Source organism: Synchiropus splendidus, chromosome 17 (genome assembly GCF_027744825.2).
Source record: "Synchiropus splendidus isolate RoL2022-P1 chromosome 17, RoL_Sspl_1.0, whole genome shotgun sequence".
Classification (NCBI taxonomy): Eukaryota; Metazoa; Chordata; class Actinopteri; order Syngnathiformes; family Callionymidae; genus Synchiropus; species Synchiropus splendidus.
In genome coordinates, this window is record NC_071350.1 from 16,246,128 (window position 1) to 16,271,278 (window position 25,151).

At 42.3% G+C, this 25,151-nt stretch overlaps 1 protein-coding gene across 1 annotated transcript in view; it reads right to left on the reverse strand.

Annotated features, from left to right (window-relative positions):
- Nucleotides 1-245: 245 nt before the first annotated feature.
- Nucleotides 246-25,151, reverse strand: part of stk10 (serine/threonine kinase 10) — a 30,973-nt gene continuing 6,067 nt past the window's right edge. Inside the window, exons 2-20 of the mRNA XM_053846572.1 lie at nucleotides 21,405-21,569; nucleotides 16,385-16,433; nucleotides 15,909-16,058; nucleotides 15,263-15,335; nucleotides 13,541-13,735; nucleotides 12,634-12,715; nucleotides 10,768-10,902; nucleotides 9,579-9,917; nucleotides 9,115-9,519; nucleotides 5,881-6,005; nucleotides 4,908-5,031; nucleotides 4,656-4,835; nucleotides 3,929-4,021; nucleotides 3,739-3,868; nucleotides 3,057-3,181; nucleotides 2,806-2,994; nucleotides 1,946-2,071; nucleotides 1,751-1,864; nucleotides 246-931 (exon numbers count right to left, since the gene is read on the reverse strand). Coding sequence (XP_053702547.1) covers nucleotides 797-931; nucleotides 1,751-1,864; nucleotides 1,946-2,071; nucleotides 2,806-2,994; nucleotides 3,057-3,181; nucleotides 3,739-3,868; nucleotides 3,929-4,021; nucleotides 4,656-4,835; nucleotides 4,908-5,031; nucleotides 5,881-6,005; nucleotides 9,115-9,519; nucleotides 9,579-9,917; nucleotides 10,768-10,902; nucleotides 12,634-12,715; nucleotides 13,541-13,735; nucleotides 15,263-15,335; nucleotides 15,909-16,058; nucleotides 16,385-16,433; nucleotides 21,405-21,569 — 2,934 coding nt within the window. The 3' untranslated portion in view covers nucleotides 246-796. The remainder of the gene's footprint in view (nucleotides 932-1,750; nucleotides 1,865-1,945; nucleotides 2,072-2,805; nucleotides 2,995-3,056; nucleotides 3,182-3,738; nucleotides 3,869-3,928; nucleotides 4,022-4,655; nucleotides 4,836-4,907; nucleotides 5,032-5,880; nucleotides 6,006-9,114; nucleotides 9,520-9,578; nucleotides 9,918-10,767; nucleotides 10,903-12,633; nucleotides 12,716-13,540; nucleotides 13,736-15,262; nucleotides 15,336-15,908; nucleotides 16,059-16,384; nucleotides 16,434-21,404; nucleotides 21,570-25,151) is intronic.

Consider the following 25,151-nt stretch of genomic DNA (forward strand, 5'->3'; position numbering starts at 1 on the left):
GACCACTGTTGTCTAGTGTTGTCTCAGCCAGTCACGAGTCTCACCATCCCCAAGTCTGAGTGGATTGTTACCGACCTGAGTGACTTGAGCAGACTCGTGTCCTGTAGACACTTGGAAAACACCTCTGTGCAGGACGAGCTGCAGAAGGAAAAACAGGTCAAGACCCAACAAAGAGACGTAAAATCCAGTCGCGACAGAACTTACCGAGAGAGGTCGACTTCCAAGCTCCGCCTCCACAAAAACAACGTGACGAGGAGCTCATCTTTATAAAATATGATTTATTAGTTCTGTACAACAAAATAAACTCCATGTAAACGAGGCCGGAAGACGACAGGAAACACCATTTATACCGTTGGACTGAGCTGGACCCGAGTGCCGACATTGTTTCAGGACAGAAGAGACAGAGCAGTATTATTGCACTTGGTGGGCAGGTCCTCGCAGCAGCTGGAAAAACCCCAGGCCTTTTTTTGGCTTCTGTCACTTTCATCCAGTGTCGCTGATTTTACAGTAGAATAAAGAAGAAAACACAATCCTAAATAATAATAATAACAGTAAACCACACGTCCCTTTTATTAAAATAAATCCTTCATACTTGATGAAATAAAATGTTTTTTTTGGAGGGAGAATAAAAATGAATCATGACGAATGAAAAGTAATGATTAAGGCAGTATTTGTCACTGATATGTATCAGTTTAGTTTGATCATTTTTGGTTCATTATGAAAGAACGACAGCCAAAATAAAAAGGGGCATAAGTTAAAACATAAATACTTAAAAGGGGAAGCGAGCGGGAGCCGACTACGTGTCGATGGGCTCCTGGTAAGGCACGAACTTGGAGAGTTTGTTGGGGGAGCTGGGGTTGGAGACCACCTGGCTCATCCGGAAGAAGGCCTCCTGGTCGCGCTTGGTCATGGTGAGCTCGTCCTCCAGGGCCTGGTCAGGAGGGTGAGGAGGAGGGGGGGAGAATTTACACTTGGAAACAATAAACAAAAAAGATCTGTGTGTGTTTGAGTCTGGACCTTATGAAACACAAAAAAAAGTGTTTTATAAATACGAAAAATGTTGACGCGCTATGCAAAAAATAAATAAATTTGGCAAAAAATAATAAAAATAATAATTTGTATTTATATTTCATTTTTACATGAAATAAATACGATTAAATATTTATAAACACACAAAAAAAGAAGAATTTAACTTGATAGTTTCACTTGGAAACAATAAACAAAAACAACAAAGATCAACAAAGTGTGTTTGAGTCTGGACCTTATGAAACACAAAAAAGTGTTATTTATTTATTTTTTAATTGTTGAAAATAAATGAAATATACAAAAATATATCTTATAGCTTCTACAGTTTTAATACTTTACTTTGTGAAATCCATATTTTGAAAAAAATCCAAAAAGTATTTTAAGACATTATATTCTCTATATGGGAAACTAATACTTGGACAAAATTTGATTAGTATTGTGTCACATACACAAATTGTGGAAAACGTATATTTAAATATGAAAGAACGTCCGTCAGAATCCAGTTAATCTGCCATTTTTTCCCTCCCCCGATGTGTCAGACTTGTTGTGGCAGAATGACTCTGTAATTTCTCTTCAACTCTTCTTTGAAGCTGAAGTTGCAGCAACTCGCCGTGTTGTTGAAGATCATTTAATAACTACTAAGTAACTTGTGTTGGTGGAAGATGCTCTCAGACGAAGGCGAGCTGCGTGTTCAGCTGGTGAGGAAGCAACACGGCGTCCGTACCTTCTTGCGCGGCTTCAGCTTGTCCTTCCACTCCTTCAGCAGCTGGTTGTGTTGCAGGTCCAGCTGTTTGAGCCGCTGCGTCTCGTTCACCGTCAGCAGGTGGCGCTTCTCGTTCTGCGGCGGAGAGAGCGGAGTCAGCGCAGGGAGGTGGGGGGGTCGGAGGTCGGAGGTCGGAGGTCGGAGGTCGGAGGTCACCTGCAGCTGCTGCAGCTCCCGGATGTTGGCGTCACACTGGCCCAGCATCTCTCTCAGCTGGTTCTCGTGCTTCTGCTGCTGATGCTGCCGCTCCACCTTCTGCCGTCGCTCCTCCTGCAGGGAGAACTGCAGACACGCCGCCTCAGCCTCACGCTCGCCATAACACATAACAATTCTGTTTTGCAATGTAACATCATTTTTCATTTCCAATTAAATTAAAGGTATTTTTTTACTCAAATCACAGAAATAAAAAAAAAATATATATATATATATATAATATATACCTACATATTTTAAATATATAAACAGTCTATATATTTTTTAAAATATATATTCACATATTTATATGAATGAAATTTTAAATTATTTCCATTATATTATATGTACATATATTTAAAATATTTTATATTTTTAACATTTGTTTTATTTTCACAAAATAATTTTCTTTTTTTGTTTTTTTTCAATCTTTTATCATTTATTTCTATAGTTCATCATTCATAATATTTTTGGGAAAATTATTTTTGCATTGCTGAAAAATCGAAAGCAAAAAAAAAAATCATTTGAACCAATGAAACTATATCACAAAGATTTAAAATGGCTGTACGACACTAAAGTAAAATTATAATTACAAATATTTTAAGTTATATAATCTAGGAATCAACATTATGCTACAAAATATTTATCTAGCTATCAGATATAAACATATACAATAATTATTATAGCATTATATAATAATGTTTTTTCATACATATACAATAAAAATATTCCTACAAATTCAAGCACCAATACGTGTGTGTACGTTTGAAATAAAACACACAAGACACATGCTTAAATGTGTGGTCGCCGTCCGCGCTCAGTACCTGCTTGATCTTCTCGCGATCCTCCGAGGAGCTTCCTGAGGAGTTGATGCGCAGGCTCTTCTTGAACATGGCCATGCGGGTCTTGGCTTCTCCCCTCTGGATCTTGGGCAGGCGGCTCTTCTCCTGCTGCTGCCGAGCCTTCAGGATCTCCACCATCCTCTGGTTGTAGCACTGCATCTGGTCCATCTCCTGCACGCAGGGGGTCACGGGGTCAGCGGGTGGTCCAGGTGGAGCGCAGCAGGCGGCGCTACCTTCTCGTGCTTCTTGACCAGCTGGTGCCTCTGCAGGAAGTGCTGGTCCATCAGCTGCTGGCGCAGCAGCTGGTGCCTCTCGTGCAGGTTCTTCTCCTCCATGTCCCAGGTGGCCGCCTCGCGGTCTGTCCCCACACAACAAGAGGTTAGACTGGGCTCCGACACCAGCTTCACACACATTTTAAATATTTTATTTTCATCTTCAGTCCAACACTTAAAAAACATTTGAGGTGAAAATTATTTTATTAACATCTATAAAATATTAAATTATGAAACACAGAGGGAAAAAATATCCACATAGAAAATATCCAATAAAAGTAACAAAAATAACAATAAAAATAAATAGAAAGTGCACAAATACTCACTGATAAATTAAAATAAACACCCACACGAGTAATTAGTAAATTGTTTCAAAAGAAAATTTGACTTTTTTTCACGTTTCTTATAAATATTGAATATCAATAATGTGATTTAAAAATAATAATTTCAAGTCACAGAAATACTTAAAAAGTAACAAAGCTCAAGCTAACGAAAATGCCCACAATATTTTGAAATATTTTGACTGACATATGGTATGATATAATAATAAATATAAGTTAAAAAGTAGTAAAAAAAATAAAAAAAAATAATGGTTTGTATTGGTTGGACAAAACACTTGACTCGGCAAGATTTCGGGGCTGACCTCGGATGAGCTGGTGCTTCTTCTCCAGGCAGGTCCTCTCCATCGCTGCAATCTCCTGCTTGTTGTTGGAGATGATTTTCTTCAGCGTGGTGTCCAGATGGTTCCTCTGAGCCAGCAGGAACTTGTCCTCCTGGATCACAGGGGGTCAAAGGTGAGAGGGGGAAACTGGGCCGGGGCACAGAGCGCTCACCTCGCGGGTCTTCATCTCCTGGTACGCGTGCATGCTCTGCCTCAGAGACTCTTTCCGCTGACTCCTGGGAAGTTTGTCCACGGAATGTTTCACCTAAACCCACAAACAGATCAGGAAAATTGAGTTGAGTTTGTAATAAGTTAATAATAATATTTTAAGTTTATAAATAAATAAGTTTATACTATTTTAAGACTAAAATAACCAGAACGTGACTCAATTACTGAAACATTACCAACGTATAGGACATAAAAATAATAAATAAATAATAATTCTTTACATGTAAATGCTGAACATATTGCAAAGAACACAAAAAATATTTTCTTAATACGAAAAATGTTGAGGTGAAAAAAAAAAAAATTGGGCAGTGATCTAAATTTGGCCAAAAATAAATGAAAAATAAAACAATTACAAAAAATAATAATAATAATAATAAAATAGATGTATATTTCTGTTTTTACAATAAATAAATAAATGTAATTAAATATTAATAAAAGTAATAATATATTTTTGAAATACTACTGAAATACTTCAATAAAAATACTTAAATCATCTTCTTCTTGTAAATCATCTATTTTTTAAAAATAAAACACACAAAACCATTAAACACACACAAACACATCAACATAAAACCAACTCCCAGTCAGACAACAGAAAATCTATCACTCAATGAATAAAGCTACATAAGAAATGAATAAAAAACTTTTATTTTGGCGCGCAGGGGCTTCACCTCCTTCTTCTTGTGCTTGAGCTGATCGTGGAAGCGCTGCAGGTCGCGCTCCTGCGCCGACTTGATGCGCCTGGTTTCCTCCTTCAACCTGAAATGGTGGTCCGCCTCCATCTTCTCGATCATCTGCTTCTGCTGCTTCTCCAAGTTTTCCAGCTCCACGTCAAAGTGCTTCTTCTTGGCCTTCGGGGGGGCGAGAGAGACGCGTTATTGCAGAGGCCAGTCGCTCGGCGGCGAGTCCCGAGTCCCACTCACATGCATCTCCTGGTCGAACTTCCTCTGCATCTGCTCGCGCTGAGCCTCCAGCTTGGTGTTGAGCACGGCCTGAGCTCGGTGCTCCTCCTTCTGCAGCAGACGCAGCTCACGCAGCTCCTGGCGCCTGAACACAGACGGGCAGCGTTTTAAAGCCCAGAAATACGTTACATAAATCTGAGAAGGTTTGGGGCTCATTTTTTAACCTGCTGTTAAGACTCTGCTTGACTTCTTTACCAGGTTAGTTTTCAATTCTATCTATATCTTCAGTTATCCTCATAGTTTATTACGACAAACCGTCACTGGTTCAGTTTTGTATCTTGAAATATCTGTCTTGACCGCAGTAACAGATGTTTTTTTCCTTCCTTTTCTATTATCATTCTTGTTCATTTTGTTATTTTTTTTGTTTAATCTTAGGGGGAAAAAACGTTTTCCATTTGTACAAAAAAAACACAGGCTCTAAATTTGGAGACAAGCCAAGCTAAAGTCATTTCACCTTCATTTCACCTCATCCTCGACATCATCCGATATAAAACCCGTTGACTAACGGAGGAAAAAACGGTTTGGACCCGTAAACACCATCAGCCACATTGTTATTGTCGCCTGTTTTATAAACATTTGAATTCCTTTATATTTGCTCCTTCCTCACATTTACACAGTGAACTATAAAGCAACCGCAAGAGGGGGAAACCTCAGTTTGAACAGCGTGTTCATTGAGGAAAGGCGATCGGAGGTGTCATACTTGGTTTTGACCACACGGTGGCGCTAGAGGCGCATCAGACATTTCCAAAACAAACGTTAGCTTCTCAAATGAACAGAAACCGTTCATTTATCATGAGCAAATGTGCGTGAAGCGTGACGGCTCCAGGTTCTAAGAGTCAAGTCAAGTGAGATCTGATCACATTTGGGTTTCAGGCTGATAATAAACTAAGTAAACAAACCATCTGCAGTGAATGATAGCGACTCATCCTCATACCTGAGGAACCTCATCTCTTCATCTTTCTTCTCGTCTTCACCGATGATCTTGGAGGTGGTGACGCTCACCTGCACCCCGTCGATGACATACTTCCGGGTCCTCTTTAAGGTCTTCCTCGAATGGGCCTGAAAAACAGAGAGAGGAGAGTGAAGAAGCCGCGGAAATCTCTTTCAATAACAAACACTGCTCATAACAGCGAGTAAACATCTGAAGTAGTTCCTGAATATTCTTTAAAAAAAACCTCATATTTCCTGACTAAACTATTGTTTACAGAGCGTTTAAACCACTGATCCGGAGTGGAACAAGTGGTCAAGTTTCAAATCGCCTTATCAATGGACAATATTTGCTGAAGTGATACGCACTCGCCACCAACCAAAGCCTGAGTGGAAGCACTTCTTCCAAGAAGTTACACACGAGCACAAACACATACAGGGTGGAACACACAGAAGAGGAAACAGAAGCAGTTCCTGAAGTTTTAGCTACACTGGCTTTGGTTACTCTGCAACTGAGAGTGATGAAGAACAGCCAGGTTGCTTTCACTAGAAACGCACTCAGAGAGCGCAGATCTCCACCAAGCGGCTACTGTTGAGGCTTCATGAACTCCTCAAATACATGTGATATGTTTAATATTTATGATATGACAGAGTTTAAGATGAAGATGAAGACTGGCAAGAAGTGGTGCCGCAAAGAAACAAAAAAAAATGAGCATAAAAATAAGAATTTGATTGAATTTAAAAAGTCATTTTGAAAATTTATGTTGTGATTCCAAGTTGTTAAAGGATTATTTTAAATGAAATGAAAATGGACACAAAAAAATTGGTCTATTTAATTTTTTTTATTTTTATCTAGATTGTATTTTAGCTTTTTAAATGAAAAAAAAAAGGATTAAAAAAATTGAAATAATCGAGAATAATTTATTTATTACAAAAGTAATAATTGTAAAAAAAATCAAATAAATATAATTAGGTCCCACACAATACTGAAGCAATTATTAAAATAATTTTTGATATTTCTAATACTAATTCTAAATGCTATTTGAATAAAGTTAAATACCCTCGAGTGACCTAAAAGTTAACCTCTGAAGAAGCCTCATATATGAACAAGGTGTGTAAGAGAATATATATACATTCAATTGACAATATAGTCTTGATATTTGATACATGCTGCTGCATTGGTGACGCGTTTAATTTAATGAGTTATTTTATAGATAAAAGGTAGCGATTCATCCCTCATTCCAAAGTCTAACTGGACTGACGTCATAACAATAAACCTTCATGTTTTCATGCACATAATATTGTACTCCATTGTCTCATTTTCCACCTTAAAATGGCTCTTATTACAATATATTGCAGAACTAACAGGATTGCCATATAATCGTATCACGACTCCTGTATCGTGAGACACCAGCCGATACGCAGCCCTCATATGAACTAAAATATTCAGCCACATAGTAAGTGACAGTTTGACTTGCATGTTATATATGTAGAATGTGGAAAATACACCAGCGTATAAAGCTCATTTACATCAAGCAACACAATAAGATAAACATTTTGTTTGAGCGAAAACAAAAGTTATTTTGACAGGAGGTTTCATGCTTCTTTTAGTTTGATGATGACATGTTCATGAGATATGAATCAACAACATGTCATTGTTCTGTGAATCCACGGCTGGTTATGGGGCTTTGTTTACACTTCAACATGTCGTCCGTCGTCATGCACAGAATGACACCCTGGCGCTGGAGTGCACATCCGCTCGCACACGCTGGTGACCTCCATCAGCAGAATTCTGAGCAAAAGAGGCGGCGACAGCTTCTCTGGAGACAAAGACGGCTCATTCATTGTCGCCCGAAATACCACAAACAGACTTCAATCGTGGTCAGTCCATCTGCCTGCCGCGCCACAATGAAGCCCTCAGCGGCAGCAGCAGCAGCTCATCGCTGGCGAATGTGAACTGTGACTCACACAGAGACCACGCTGGAGGAGGCGCATGAAACGCAGTTCAGAATCTGCCTCCACAAGTTCTGCGCCTAGATCCGACTGTTGCAAATCCAAAAAAGCATGGCACAGACTTCAGACCTTTCTAAACATAAAGACTTATTTATGATTAATAACTGTCTAATCTTCTTCCAACACAAAGCCCTAATCTGTTTCAGTGTCACACTTGCTTAATACTTTTTTATTTCCGACTTTTAAAGGTCTGAACTTGAAGCGCAGTCATGCTAAACCCGTGTTGTGGGTGTGGAAAAGTGAGGGAAGCCTTTGTGAAGTCCGTCCACTGTTCCACTGGGCGAACACCCACACCCCAAACCATAACACAATGCAGTTTCAGTTCCCCTGTAGATGCTGAGAGGTAGTTTTTCCAAGGAGGGGCCTTCCGAAGGCCCCGCGTCTCTCCGCGCTCCTCCAACACATGTTTAGCTCGCATTCAAAACACCAGCAGCTGCTTCAAGAGGGAAGCGTCCATATCAGAGAGGCCATTCATCTGCAACGTCTCCACAGAGGAGGAAACTCGGGACACAGCCAGCTCCAAGTCTCAACTCGTACGGAACCAGATGGAGACTAGGAATGACTTAAAAAGTAATTATGAATATTTATGCTGTGATACAGGGTCGTTTAAGGATTATTTTAAATGGAACAAAAATAGTACACATAATAATATATAATATATATAATGAAAAAATAATACATAAAATGTATTATTTTTAAAAAATCTAGATTGTAATATTAAATGAAGAAAAAAATAATTTTCAAATGGAAAAAAAATGAAATAATGCAGAATAATTTATTTATTCCAAAATATATATATAATTAGGTCCCACGCTGTATTTAAGCAATTATTAAAATATATTTGTTATATTTTTAATACTAACTTTAAATGCTATTTGAAAAACTATGATTTTAGAATTTTGAGGAATTGAAATATTTAGGAATTAAAAATATCATCTTTAGTTAAAAAAAAAATAGAATCATGACAAGAGTACAAAAAGTATTATATGTTATATACACGGTACACATGTGAATTACAAGTAGAAGACTTAAAGTCAAATTGGAAAATAAAGAGAAAACGCAAAGTCAAAATCGCCACATAAAAACAGAGATATTTCTAATAGTAATGATGATAATAAAAAGCTTGGGGAAAAAATAGTTCTTTCTTGTGACCAAACAAGTCTACTAACATGTATAAATGAGTCAAAGTTTATCTCACTCGTATGAAATCGGAGGAGTGAACACTGACCCGTGGAGAGAGGCTGATGATGTCCTTGCTCCCAGACAGATCCATGCTCTCCGACACCATGCTGCTGGAATTCGAGTACCGTTTGTTGATGATGCCGCCGTTGATGTAAGGGGAGACGTTCTCAGCAGGAACTTCCGTCCGCTCCTTCTGTGAAGACGTCCTTGTCAGGTCTCCATCCAGACCTGAGCGTGAAGCAGGGACTGGGGTAGCAGCAGTTGAAGATGGAGGAGAAGGTGTTGGAGTGGTAGGAGGACTGGGCTCTTCTCTCTTGACCGGCTCGCTACGTTCCTCCTCGGTCACCTGGACCGTCGGTTCTTCTTTCACAGACAGGTCTTCACTTTCGTCAGACGCCTCAGAGGGAGCAAGAGAGGTCTGGTGGTCGCTCAGTGGGGTCTCTACCGTCACCTACAGGAGAGATGAGGCTTAGATCCAGCCCACCGTCGGCTTGACTGACCTTAACATACCTTCTCTTCCTCAGAGGTCGGGGTCATCTTCCCATCCTCGATTCCAGAATCCGAGCTGGAGGTCTTGGTAGAAGCTTCACTTCCGCACTTCTCCGTCTCAGGAGTGTCGCCTCCGTCGTCCACGATGGGGTCTCGGGGAGGGAGGAGCTGTCTGGGCAGGGGCACTGGGGCGACCATGGCTGAGCCTGGCTGCTCTTCTGTCGGCGTCTCCGGCTGCTCTTCCTTCTCAGGGATGGACAGCGAGGTGGGGGAGGAGGGTGTGGTGGGGCTGTGCGAGTCGGACAAGTGGTCCCCCTCCAAACTGGTCTGACTGGTCTGACAAGGCTCCTGATCGGGAGACTGGAGGGACAGAGACACAGGGTCAGTACCGACACATGGGACTCTCACACTTCCTGTCCAGGTCCTCGTAACCGGATATGAACTTCCTGTGCTGGTCCTCACTGGCTGAGAGCAGCTGGTGGATGATCATTGCAGAATAAGCGCAGCAGCAGAACAGCGCATCATCCTAAATTATTAACTGGATGGGAGTCGGCGCCGAGGAAAGTGCGCTCTGGCGCGACCTTGGGACGGCGAGCGCTGGCTCTTCCGCTCACTGTTCTTTTGTTCCCCCTGAAACTACACTTTCCTCCGAAAGCCCCGTCAAATCATCAGAGGACGGACTTCGAACACTCGTGCAGGAAGGTTGTTTACTGAGCCAAAGCCGCACAAACACAGGAAGTGAACTGCATATTGCAGTGCGGAGATGACGGCTGACCTTATGAGGAGTTAAAAAGAAACTCCAGCACCACAGACAGGGATGTTTCAAAGAGCCAGCAGTGAATGGATTTAAGGCTTCTTCAAGATTCTCCCCCTAGTGGCATCCTCACTGAACCACACTCGCTCATTTAGCAAATGAAAAGGTGCAGATTTGAATCTCCAAAACAAGAAACATTTCCTTCAACTGTGACATAACAATAAATTCATCATATCGGCGAACATTAAAATGGGACGTATTTACCACGGCTAACATTCTCTGTGAGAATAACATGGAAAGCTCAATGGCTCCTTTGAGGTCATGAACATTAAAATGATATATAATCCAAAAATTCTGAGCTCAAACTCTGTCGAAGAAGTTCATCCTCATCCATGTAGTGGCCATCATGCTGCATCTGCACTGCTCTAGACTCTAAAAGATGAAATTGTTTGGTACCACAGTGAGCTCCATGGCGTCGAACTCCTCTCCTTCCTCTCTATTGTCCTCGATTTCCTCCATGACCTCGGCTTTGGCCTCGGCCACCAGCTCCATCAGCGGACGGTTGGACTTCACCGAGCTCACGAACGGGTGCTGCGGGGAAGAAATGCAAACGTCACAAAAGGACCAGCAAAGACCGAGGAGCAGGAGGACGCGACTGTGAAGAGAGACTTGAGAAAGGAGGAGCACACGAGAGGAAGCGACTTTCACTGGCGCTGAGAGGAAATTTAATCTGCCACTTATCAGTTGCTGAACCGCAACAACAATAAAACGGCTCGATGCAATAAAAGCGCTGCACTTAGCGTCCCGCTGGATGTTAGCTCCTAAAATAACCGTCCTTATTGCTTGGCCTTGAGAGGATGAGGAGTTCAATTAAAAGTTGACTGCAGCAGAGATAAAAGAGGGATCATCAATTATTGAGGCGCTGCAGGGCGGAATAACTGGCGGATCAGACGGAGGGGAGCGAGCGGGAGCGTTAATGAGGCGCCACCACGGTCTCCAGGTGAGGAGGAAGCACCCAAACAATGCTCGGCACAAGTGGAACGAGACCCGAGGACCGGACGGATGACCATGACTCAGCACTGCAAGAACCTCATTGACATTTTGGATGGTTTCTCAGCACCGCCGTCATGAAGTCACTGACATTTGCAAGTAGAAAAGTCGCAGGTTTAAGTGTAATAAAATATCATGAGTCGGCATATGTAATTTAAAATATTTTATTGTGTTTTTTAAATTAATTAATTTAGAAAAATGAATTGATTTTGGCTGGGGATATCAAATTTATATACATTTTTAAAATAAAGTAATTCATAATAATATCCAATAAGGAATTCATGCATGCTCAATACTATATACAAATACACTGGTTGTGATAAAATGATCTCACTGAATAATTATTGATTTCAAGGCAGCGAGAATTCCACCAATTTTCATATCCAGATAGCAGGTTCAGCTGAGGAACAATGGCGCGCCTGTCCTGTTTTTTGGGTCTCCTGTTGCTTGAAAGCAAGTGGTCCATGCATGGCTGGATGTGAAAGGTTAAATGTGAACCCATTAGGGGCCCGGTTACCTGTGGAGGAGACTTTATCTGCCTTTTAAAGACTCGATTTGGCAAATCAAAGGGGTGAGAAGAGGCGAGTCGGTGCTCTCCAAAACAAAACACTGATGCTGGTCTAGTGTCTCCATGGGAACACCTTGGGGTGAGGGAGGTGTGGGCCTCTTCACTTTGGCTGCTGCCCCTGATAACCACGAGACAACGGGTGGGAACCAGTAAAGCATGAGGGAGTCCACCAGATGTTCTGGAGCAGCCACTGACGCAGTGTCATTTTGTTGTGTTTACATTCCCAGAATCAGACGGAAGCCAGAGGAACTTTTATCACCGCGGCCCCAAACTTAGCGCTCCACTGTCATCACTCTGGACTCCAGCACCTCATACATGCGGACACTTCTGCATCTACAGAACATCTAGGACTGGCAGAAATGCAGAAGCAAACCGCACCCTCATGAGGGGACAGCACATGCAGGATTCCCAGGACGTTCTTCGGTGAAGTTGGCAGCCATGAGCGCCAGGACGACAGAGTCTACTCAGCTGCTGGACTCTCTTCTGAGCTCATCGGAGTCCCAGCCCTGCTCCCACAGCTGCCGTGTTCCATGCCCTCTTTGTCTCGGCCAGGGCCAGCGGGCACTGCCCGCCCCCACGGAGCAGGCCATTCACATCTTAAAATAGCAGATTAAAAAGGGCTCCAAATATGTGGTGGAGCGAGATAAGGCCGGTTCGAGGACATTGTTCTGTCGTGTATCAAAGTGCGACACTTCCTCGCTCACCTCCAGGAGCTGCGCTGCAGTTGGGCGGGTCTCCGGGTTTTTATCCAACGATATCCTCAGGAAATCTTTGAACTCCATTGACCTGAAGAGAGGAATTGGCAATACTTGATGTGGGTATCATTGGGAGCAGCTGTGTGAGGAATGAGAGCAATGCTGCTCAGCCCAGATCCGCTCCCAGCACCTGCTGAGATCCAGATCATCGATTCTAGCAATTACATCTCCAGACTTTGGTGCATTGAATCTGTATCTTGTATTTGCTTTGACACCTGTTGTTCCTCTGCCTAGTGTTTAGCGCATTAGTCACACAGATCTACACATGAATCCACTGTTTTTCCACCTATTTCAAGCCACAGAACACTTCGTTCATTGAGGGCTCAGTCGTAAGTCCTGTACAAAAACCCCTTTTAGTTTGTGAAAAATTGTAGCAACTGACACACTGTGATTATGGAATGCTGTTTGCAGGAATAAAATTTAAAACGTGTTTAAAACGTTTTCCAGAAGGGGTGGACAATATGACACAAGTACATCATGATTTATCTATTTAAAATAAGAAACTGGATCATTTCCCACAACACACCTGACAGTCTCTCACGGCTGGTTGAAAAAAAAAAACTGTATTAAAGCAGCAGTACTCACAGCCTTGCAGTGACTGAGTGAACTGAGTGACTTGTTTAAACAGGTCATTGATTAACATGAAAGAACTTCGTGATCCATTGGTCAGCCATTCAGTAGCATCACTTAGTGCAAACTTTTCCATTAAACGTTGGGAGCGATTCCTTGCAGGCAGCAGGACGGCGTTGTGTAAATGTTCTGGTTCAATGAATGTATAACCAATAGCCAGCTAGATAACAGTTTACATGGACAGGCCATGACTCATTCACTAGATCATGAGTCCCCGCTGGCTTACCATTTGTGAGGCTGCTCCAGGGTGGGGGGTTCCGACTTGGCGATCTTCAACAGGACCCTCATGGGGTTGAGCTCGTGGTGCGGCGGCTCGATCTGGGCCATCTCAATGAGCGTTATTCCCAGAGACCAGATGTCCGCCTTGTAGTCGTACGGGGCGTCCTTCATGGTCTCGCACATCACCACCTCCGGGGCCATCCTGATGGTCAAAACACACATTTTCACAGAAGACAGCCAAAGATCCAGCAGAAGATCTCTGATCAGAAGATCCTCTAGAAGAAACCAGGACATTCCCAGGCTCACTGCAAGGTACAGCCTCTCCAGCAAGTCATGGATCAGCCCCAGGGCCTCCTCCCAGCTGACCATACCCAGAGCAACTTATTGGACAGTAATTCATGACAGCAAATTCACTTTAGTCTTGGAGCAGTGGTTCTATGCCATACATGCATAAGCCAGTTAGAGGGTGTTGCAAGTATTCCTAGAACTGAAGTTACATTCAGGTAACATTTCTACTTTGATGTCAAAGCTCCTCACCATAGATCTAAGGCAGAGTCCAACTGATTGTTCTTTCGGCCACTACAAGATCACAGATGAGAGCTTTGGTTTCCTTCACCGTGACAGTTCCTAGAGCTGAAGTTAGGACACTGACCCTGAGAACCAAGACCTCAGATGCAAACCATTCCAGTGAGAAGTGGCAGTGACTGAGGTCACCAACCCCAATTATTGTTCTGGGTTCTGCTGGAAGCTTTAACATCACCAACCTGTTAAACAGATTTGAATCGACTCTGGACTGGGTATGATGGCATCTGTGGTCACAGACAACAAAGAGCTAATCATTAAAAGCGCACGCGATAGGTGCCGCGGCGGTAAAACTCAGCGCCCTCTAAGCTCAAAAGCCGACTCTTGTTTGCAGAAAATCTCTCATCTGAAGAGACCTGATTGAGTCAGACCCAGAAAAAAGGGTGTTTGCTCTTGTTCAGAGGAAGAGTTACATCGACTTAAATTGTCGAGTCGCATTCCTCCCGCTGTCAGCAGTGTTGTGTAACATGGCATTTTTTATTGCGCTGGGAGGAACCTGCTGATGGGTGCTGAACTTGTTCTGGGTAATAGTTAACTCTCTCGCTCGTGACCAAACTTTGACCACTGGCAACAACGCTCCAGAAACAACCAACCAAGAGAGAACCAAGAGAACCAAGGCCCCGGGACCAAATCTGACCCAGTAAGTGGCCCACAACAGTTTGAAGTCGGAATCCTTGGCTCAAACTAAATTCAATACTCAATTAAATATCACTAAAAACAAATCACAACCAAAGCATGTCGAAGTTGCGACCCCAGCCAGGAGATTATAAATGTAAATTCATCTGGACCATGCAAAAACCGGATGGATGGAAGAGAACTGAAAGCTGATATACATTTGTGAAAACCTGTCGTCTGCAGCTGAGGTCAGTGGAAGATGCTACAAGCTAAATCAGCAAGCCCGTTGAGATGACAACTCCACAGAATTTCACTGCATCATCAAGTAAGCAAGTTTGTTTTCATGTCACAATCCACCTCCCGACCAACCAGAACATTCAAGGCATCGCAGAGATTCACAACTACGCGGCGCATCTCACCCATTTCCGATAAACCAGTCACGAACAAATTCTTTTCCCGAGTCAAATTTCCTCTACATTATTGATACCAAACTTGACTGGAGACCACTGCGGAGATGAAAGGCCTCACTCACCAGTATGGCGTTCCGATGAAGGAATCTCTCCTTTGTAGGGTTTTGGTATTTTTGGCAGACACCCCAAAATCAGCTGTGAAACAAGGAAAACAGGACTGTAGCGTTTGTAGCCACACAGGCTCAGATTTGACAGCTACTTCATTTCCGGTCTTCACAGTATTGTCAGTCAGTGAGTTATGGTCATGGTCATGAGTTATGTTCTCCTTCATCAGTTAAGGTGGATTCAACTGCGTCCTCGAAGTTAGAGAGCAGTGGAATGACCGAATTCTGCCCCAATATTACTTCAGGTCATTGATCTCTGCGAGCAACAGAGGTTTTCTTGTCATATAATTATTATAATGTTTATTTTATAGTTGTTTTTTTTGTTAAAATCTCCCCATAAACAACCATAAACACTTCCAGCTCAATGATGTGTTATGTGTTATGCACTTGTTCCAGTGTTCCCACTTCGATTTAATACGCTTGAGATTTCATCTGAAGGCAGCTCTCACTTAAGTCGTGGCGGTGCACCACCATGGGTTACAAAAAACAGGTTTGTGTAGGGTCTATTTCATCCAGATCATAATAGCAAATACAGCTCTCTGACCTTTGGATAAAAGGTGACAAGTCCATTTTTAAAGCCTCCTCCATGGTTCTACATCAGTACCTAGCTTGATGTCTCCGTCCAGCATGAGGAGGATATTCCCCGCCTTCAGGTCTCTGTGGATGATCTTCATGCTGTGCAGGTACGTCAGCGCCTCCAGCATCTGCCGACACACCACCTTAATCTGCGGCTCCGTCAGCCCGCGGTCCAACTCTGAGAAGGAAGAAGGTGGACAAAGCCGGGCGCTAATTTTGATCAGAGAACGTTGCCAAGCGCAGGATTCCACAGAGCTTCACCAAACAAGATTTGACACACATTTTCTCTGCAGACTTTACTCAAGCGGGTCTGTGTTTGGTTAGCTGCAGCGCAGGAACTGAGTTATGAGGATGTGGATTACAAAAAAAAAAAAAGAGGGGGAAAGGGGGGGGTTTCCCACACCGCCAGTGCTCTCACTACTGGATGGATGGACACAATTGAGGAAGACTGTATGTTTAGACAGTGAGCGGAAGAACAGGTGTGTCCAGGTTTGTGGTGAGTACCGAGCATGGTGGCGTCCACGGCTCCTCCGGGGCAGAACTCGATCATAATCTGTAGAGGGAAGAGAAGGAGACTCAATTTTCAACTTAGAGCAAAATAAATAACAAATATATATATATATATATATATATATATATATATATATATATATATATATATATATGAATAAACAACCTAAATATACCAATGGAAAGAACGATAACTTCATAATGGGGAAAAAAAAAGAAAAAAATCAGAAAAACAAAGAAAAAATGTATTGGAAAAAACAAAACATAATTCAATATGGATGCACAGGAAAAAAAAAAATCAACAGCAGACGTCAACTAAAATAATTAGACGTCTGTACACACCCTGCTGTTGCATTATGACTGTCTGGCTAATAAAGTTTTATTATAGAAGAGGAAGTGGCTTCTGTTGATTAGTAGTCGCTAATGAACATGAACTGTATCGCTCAGAACGACAAAACTGGTTTGTCGCATTCTTGTCAGATGATTTCATGCTAAAGCGGCTGCCGCTGACGTGTCGGAGTCAAACGGCGGGGTGAGCCCCGCAGTTCCAGTTCGATGAGGCCGTCAAAAAGATGAATGTGACAGTGGCACGGAGGCTCATAAACAATCGACGCCAGAGTTCACGTAACCGTTGGAAGCGACAGGAATCGAGAGTCACGACCCATCAACACCATCCAGTTCAACACATGACTTCGAGAATGTATGAAGTCACACATCGTCTTCAGGCAATTGAAAGACTCATTTTGACCTCTTGAAGTATTTTAAAATAAATAATAGAGCACTCTCTTCTATTAAATATTGTTTTGAATCAATACACTATACACATGAATCTTGCTTTTTTTAAGTATATGCCACTAAATAGAGTTCTGATAGAGTTAAATTGCATTTATTGTAAGATGACCTACATAACCTTTTGTCTGCTGGCAGAGCAGGCGCACTTTTTAAATATTCCAAATACATCACGGAACACTGGAAAGGAGGCTACAATTATATCTGCAATGAAACATTTAATTTGGAGAGTGTGCCAGGCTACATTCATTCCAAAAATAAGGAAATAAAACTGAACCACACTGACTCTGAAGTTTTTTCCTTCCATTGTTTTGTTAATAGGCAAAGAATTACTGTGGTATATAGGTCGACTAAACCAGAGTCTTCAGGACGCACGCAACACGCTTATTTGAAACGGCATCATCAGGAACAAGAAAACTAATAAGACTTTGTTTACTTAAGCTTATATTGAAGAAGTAAAGTGACTGTATACTACACAACACAGCAGTGTAATTGTAGCTTAATGAAATAAAAGCTCGACCCAGCATTTGGGAACCGCAGGTCCGGTACCACTGTACTTCTTCTAACGTCCGCTGCTTAACTGACCCATTTATAATTGAACAGATTATGATTATTCTAGAAGGCAACACCTGCAAGCGTACAGTGTTCTAGACCAGTTGGAATTCCAGGTGATTGAAAGGTGTTGTACCGCAGGTAAGAATGCGGAGCAACAGGACAAGCTTCATATTAAACATTCCCACGTTGGGCTGAACCGCTCACTCTCATACACTAATCTGAGCACCGGGTTCGCCGGCCTTTCTCAGCTTGTAACCTCACACTGGTGATTGTGTTCTTAACTCTCAGGGATTGTTGTAAAACAGAGTGACTGTTTTAGTTTCAGATCACGTGTTTAAGTCTGGTGTTGTTTAATCATGAACTGCATCAGGCTGTTTAGGAGCAGAGCGGTCTTGGTCACGGTCGACACAGCAGCGACCCTGGTCGTCTCCGCTCGCTGCCTCACCTAATATGGACAGATAAATTCCCAAACCAAACCCAAGTAAAACCGGAATCTTTCCGACCCATCAACACATCTAAGTGGATGATGTCAGGTACCAAACTCATGGCCCCGGGGCCAATTCTGGCCTGCCAAATCAGTCCTCGAGCTTTACAACATAGCTGGTTAAAACTCTATTCAGCACTGTTCCAAGCATAGAAAGACTTGTATGTTCGACAAGCTGTTGCAAGTAGAGTCCGTTTGAGTCGGCAGTGAGGGAGTTTAATAGCACTTTATTAGCCTCCGTCTGACTGATGTCACCTTCAACTTCAACTTTCTTTCAGGAGAACCAAAAAAAGTTACTTTTGTGCGTCTGAACTTTGATATTACAGTCTGTCTTTGTAAACTTGAAGACCATGTAGACACAGTCCTCCGTCACAAGCAACGGAGCAATAGGTTGTGCCGAGGTGACGACAGAGCTGAGCCAAAAGACAGTCTTGATCCTTCTCTCAGCTGTGGTCACAAGCTTTGGGTAGGAAACTAAAGATGGCAGAGAGAAAACTTGGACTCCACTGACTCGGAATCGTCCTCATCCTACACAAACAGATGAACTCAGATGCCAAAGCTGCTTTATTTCATGTGCTTCTTTATTTTTCACCCCGGGATTCGCTCTGATCTTCTTATGCCGATGTCAGCGTTGCTACTAAAACGGTAAAGGCCGCCGTTTTCCCACACTGGGTGCCACGTCGGGCTCAAGAGCGTTTCTAAAAGAAGAACAAACAGCTCTTCTCCCTCCGGTTTTCACCGTCCTCTTGTTCCGCACTGAGAGACGGGGAAGGGCAGGTCGACACAGGAATGCACACCGCTCAGAGTTAGGCAATATTTTCAACCCATTTGAATGACTGAAGCACTTCTAAAAGTGTGATGACTTGGGACTGAATGGCTGACATAAAGCACAGTTAAAATCACCATTAAATAACAAGACAAGACAACTGTAAGACACGTATGCTTTCACAATCAGAATTATTAACTTTACTTCTTAAATGAAAGTGCAAAAATCCAAGTTGAAGTTAATTTTACTTACAAATATTTTCTCAGGGACAAATCCATGGACATGTGAAATTGGATTGTGCTGATCAAGTCCAGTCCAGCTGGATATTGGCCTGAATATCTTCACATTTATACATGTCCTTAACATGTGCATAACATTCCAGTCAGCTGTCTGAGATGTTTGCGTATATGTATGAATGTTGTTTTTTTTTACTCAAAAATACATAAAAACATGCTTTAACTATGCATATATACACCAATAAATACATATTTATTGATCCACTATTGTAATTTCTTTAGTTTAAATAATGTTCAACAGGCGTTTCAAAGCATAATTTCAAAATACTTATAATAAATATCTTTACATCTTTCAAGCAACAAGGGAACATGAACGACTGGATATAGCGAGACAATAAAACTGAGAAAAAAAAACACACCTACAGGAAGCATGTGGTTTGAAAGCGGGGGTGTTAGTCAGCATGCAAGTGAAACATCCAGAGATGAGTGATGTCGCGACATTCAAAGAGGTATTCAAACTTCAGACCACAGAACGAGGACAAAGTGTGAGACTTGGCTAAGTGCAGCTAAAGGTTATCATCTAGATACAAAACAAGAAAACCAACTCAAAGTTTGAGGAAATGAAAATCTCACTTCACGATCTTGTCTCCGTGACAAGGAGAACTATCTGCCAAGTGATTTTTGCAGCATGATGCACATGATGACTAAGCTAAGATGTTCATCTCCATTCAAATAGTCATGGTCTCCTCCCGTCGGACCAGCTAATGACCAGCCCACAGCTATCCATTGTACCGTTACCTTGAATGCATCACAGAGAGCAAAATGAAAAGCCAGACCTGTCCAAAAACTGTTGTAATACAGAGAGAGTCCAGCAGTGGCCAGCGCCCATGAGCAGATCTATCTTTAGCTTGAGGGATGTTTTCTAATTCTCCAGTTATTCGGGGTCAAGGGTCCAGCATGAGGTCACTATTTTTCTTGGCTGCATAAACCGAGAGATTAGATGGAGAGTTGAAAAGTTGGGTCCAGCCGCGTGTGTGTCGAGAGAGAGATCCATCCATATTTAGGCATTACTTTCTGTGTATTTTTTTGGCAAAAGCAGACCTAAGACTGTTTTGATTTTGCAAAGCGCAGGGAGGAATCATGAGTGGGTGAAACAATGATGCTGTTGTGTGTCACTTGTTGGTTTTATCAAAAGAATTCTCAATGTCTCCATGTGCTTTTGAGCTTTGTTACAAGATGAACAAGTCACATCTTGTCATGAACATGAACTTGACAAGTAAGTCTGGTGAGAAATGCTGAGTCTCCGGTGACACAATAGGAAGATTACAGCCCAATACTAAATGCATTTCAGCTTCAGCTTTCAAAGGCCCAATTGTCATGTTATGCTGTGGATTTTCAAGTCCTATGAATTTTCTTTCAAGTTGTTTGTAAGAAAAGCTCAAATCAAACGTGTCAATTTTCTATGCAATAAGCTAGCCATCAGTTTACATAGAAATCTTCATGATGAGAACGATATTCCAAAGCTTAAGTAAGTCTATTTAAAATAGTGTGTTTTATTCGATATTTCTCAGACTGTTTAACAGCATCTTCATTGAACCACTTTAACTTTAATTCATTAAAGTAAATTACATCAGTAAATACACAATAACAATCAAATTAAATCACAATTTTCATTATTATACAAAGATAACTAGCTTCTTTCAATAGGGTTTTACCACTAAAGACTATGTATGCTCCACGATAACAGCAACTTTTAAAGGCATATACTGTTGAAAGCTGTGTATTTCACAGCGTAAATACAACATGTGGCACTTCGTCATGTAGTGTAATTTTAGCTCCTGGATTTGCAATGGCTTTAAAAGCCAATAAAGAAGCTATAAAAGCTGGAACCACTCATATAGTCACAGCTATATGAGAAGTTTGGAAACAAAGTCAGGGAGGCCAGATGGACAGCAGTAGAATAGAAAGTAAGAATGTTAGAGATGGAAGGAAGAGGAATATCCGTGGTGAGTACGGACATAAGGAAGATGGGTGTGAGAATGAGGACTGAGGTGGAGGACGTGCAGTGGCCTGATGGGAAACAACCCCACAAGAAGACAGTCACAGTGACGAATCAGATGTTTTCTCCATTAAACAGACAATGACTAAGTGAGAGGCACATGTGGCGTCACAGTCATTACTCACCCAGAGTTTGTTTTCGTGGTAGAAGGCGTCCAGGAGCTTGACAATGTAGTGGTGGTTGCATTTGGCCAGGATGTCGATCTCCACCATGTAGTCCTCCAGCTCCTCCTCACTCTTGGTCTCGATCACTTTGGCCGCAGCCAGAGCCCCCGTCTCCCTGTTCCGAGCCTGTAGGGGGCGCCAACAGTTTAGAATATTATAGGTGAGAAATAAATGGGTGTAACGTTAACAAATGTCTGTATGAATATCCTTTATTAAAACTAATTTAATGTGCACATTTGAAGTTGCTTTCATGAATCCCTCAGTTGTCAGGGACCGCATGTCAAATTGCTAAATAATTTCTCTGATATTGAGCATATTCTCTGCTCAGTGAAAGTGAAAGTTGAGGTTTCATTTAGGGAAATTGTTGAGAACACAAACAACCCTTGTAAAACTTTTACAACTGTTCAACAGTTCAGTGAAAAAAAAAAAAAAAAAAAAAAAAGATTTATCAGCCACAAATCCTGAAGCGAGCTGAGGTTAATTCATTTGTTCCTCCAGCTGAACTCCACTTGAAAGCAAACAAAATTGTTGACTAACGTTTGGAGAGAAAACAGGAAGGAAACCTCCACACCCTTCACGAGCATCTGGGGGGAAGAGGAGGAACCACAAAAGTTTGGCTGAACCGACACACACGCGACAGCACACACGCGACAGCACACAAACACAAGGAGCATTCCTCGCAGCAGAGTAAGAATAGATGGTGACTGTAAACACGATTGTTTGGCTGACTCGCAGGAGACAATCTGAACCTCAGAGTGATGTGGCTGCACCCTCCGAACGGACCTGAACACAAGCAAAGACTTGGAAAAAAACTACCTGGACCTTTGGCCCTCGCTCATTTATTCTTCGGCATCAAAAGCTTTGAGTTGCGTAAACTTTTGAAGAATGACACAAGGAATCATGAAGCATAAAACAGTATATTGACTTGTCGACACACTCGACTACAATCGACTATTAAACTAGTCGTGGGCAGGTTCATGAGTCGACTAGTTGTGGGGTCATCGTTGGCCATTCTCAATCCGCAGTAAGAGGAGAAATAGCTAAGGGAACATGACCATCGCGATCCAAAACATTGGAAGTACGACGTCAAAAATCAAAGGACACATTGTAGGAAACATCAAAGGACACATATCTTTGACATACATTTTTAGCAATTAAAATACAGTTTCAAAACTGTGTTTAACCCTATTTAAGTCTTTATAACTATGTACACTAAGGTACATTTTTAAAATGTACATTTATCTATATTCTGTTTACAACCCTACAATCGTGGCGGCATGGCCTACTAGTTGAATAACCATTAAAGTTGTCTGTGACTAGCCGACTACCAAAATAATTGCTAGTTGCTGCCCTGAATGCTGAGCAATGTCGGGATGCCCTTGTGTGTTCTTGCATGCAAGAATGTGGGTTCCCTCTTTGACCTACAAAAGAGTCTGGTGTGGTCTGACAGCTTTACAGGAGCGGCGGGAAAACATCTGAACAAATAGAACACCACACAGACTCGTCTCACAACACTCTGCTGTCCTGGACACGAGCGTGCGAACTCAGCACACATCCACCCCAGCAGGGTGACCCCACGGTGCGAGTCAACAAGCCGTCTCCTGCAGCCGCAGGACCATCAGTCAGTTCTCAAGCGGCGACAGTCAACGCACACACTTTCACGCCGCTGTGAAGGTCTCAGCTTCTTGCTGTGTTGACACAACAAGCTGGTGTTCGCTAAACATACGGAAACCGACCGAACTGAATGAATAAAAGTGGCATCCAGAACAAAGTCAAAGTTAAGGAGGAGGGCTAGTTATGTCATCATAGGATCTGGTAGACTCCATCGGTAGGGATGGCCCAGACTGATGACATCATCCATGGAATCATGTCAAGAACGGTACAATTTAAGACTTTAAACTTTTAAGTCAGTAGACGTAAAATCCAACTTACGACTTGCTCGACTTGCTCGACTTACGTCCACCACAGTTCAGTACGACACTACAGTAGCACCTATAACACTCGCGTCGGGTACTTTGAATGGCATGCGACTTGCGTCCAATCCAACTTACGATCGGTTGGTCGGAACCGATCACGACCGTAAGTCGGATGTTACATGTACAGACTCAGTCGGCAAAAATGGTTGTCTACAAACCGAACCCAGTGATTCCGGAACCGACTTTATACAGTCGATGGTGACAGGATGACACGACTCAACAACCTTATTCTACTTTTGGTATGAATCTGTTCAGACAACAGAACCATGACATCATCAGCAAGTGACTTATTTTCCAGGCAGGACTGATCCACAAGTCTCTTTAGTGGGTAAAAATGTGTAATAAAATATGTTTAAACCTTAAAAATAAAGTGTCATTCAATCACTAAAAAGACTTTAAGATTTAAATAAATCAAAAATGTTTTCACCATGGCCTCTGAGGTCCACTAAACACCCACCAGTTGTCGATCCGCGGCGTTAAAACTTTCACTTTTGTGACCACCTTTCAGCGTGAAGTCGACTCGGCGGTACATGTGTAGTTAATAGAGACATCAAGAGTCAGCTGAGCGCAAGACGTGCAGCCGCGGTGAGGACTTGAGCCCAAGAGAGTCGACCCCTCGGCGCTCCCTGCCTCTCTCACACGCGCACAAACACACCTTCATCCCAGTGGGAAGGAGACTGGAATGTGCCTCCGGCCATCAGATGGATGGGGGGAGTGGACACGCTGGGTACACAGAGAGTAATGATCACCATGCACTGCTGCGTCGTCTGCAGGCTTCTAGGAATGTGTTACGTCAGCGAGGGTCCTCGCAGCACACACACACACGTGTGTGCATCCTATCAGGGGTGAGGAAAACCTACGCTGCCTTACTATTGAACACAACTATTCTACAGTATAAAGAAAGTTAACTGTCCAGGAAATGACTTCATAACCCAAACAAATAAACAATCCAGTCCATACAGAAGTTGCGGATCCCAAGATTCATTTGTGTCTCCGCCTCTGCTCCTTCAGACCACCGTTGAGGGGTCTTTGTTGGGGTCTGGTTACCAAGGCGACAAGACAGACTTGTTTTACCTCCATCTTGCAGGTCATTTCATGAGATCCACAAGCAGGGTTCAAAGCCCGAGTGGTTATGTTGCAGAATGGCAGGATCAAATTGAACTTGCGATTCCAAAACTATAACAGTGTTTTTACAGCCATTTTCTGTCTCCCATCGCTTCAAATTCATCATTCACACCTGCACAACACTGCTGCATCTCCAGTCCTGAGTCACTCCTGTCTGCAGGTCAAAGTCTCTGTCAGAGGAGCAGGTCCAGTGCTGCTCCACAATACAACAACATGTAACAATACAACATTATGTAACACAACTGAGTAAGCAACACGGGCCACGTACCCCTGACAATGAGCAAGGCTCCCCGTGGGTCCAGGTGGAAATGGAAATGAAACTTGTTTCTTAGGAATTTTGACCATTTATTCTAAAATCACATCATTTTTACTCTTATATATCTATCATATATCTGTTACATTGACAATGTTTTTTTTTTCAGCTGTTCTAAGCCGTGTTTATGCCATGTTTCTGCACGTTTGGTGAAAAGGTGATTTTTGTTTTCAATGCAAAAATGTACCATCAAAATAAAAGCTTTTTACCAGTCAATACATTTCAAATTAAATAATACAGCAAATATTTTCATGTTATTATGATATTAAACTGTCACGATAATTCTGAAAAAAA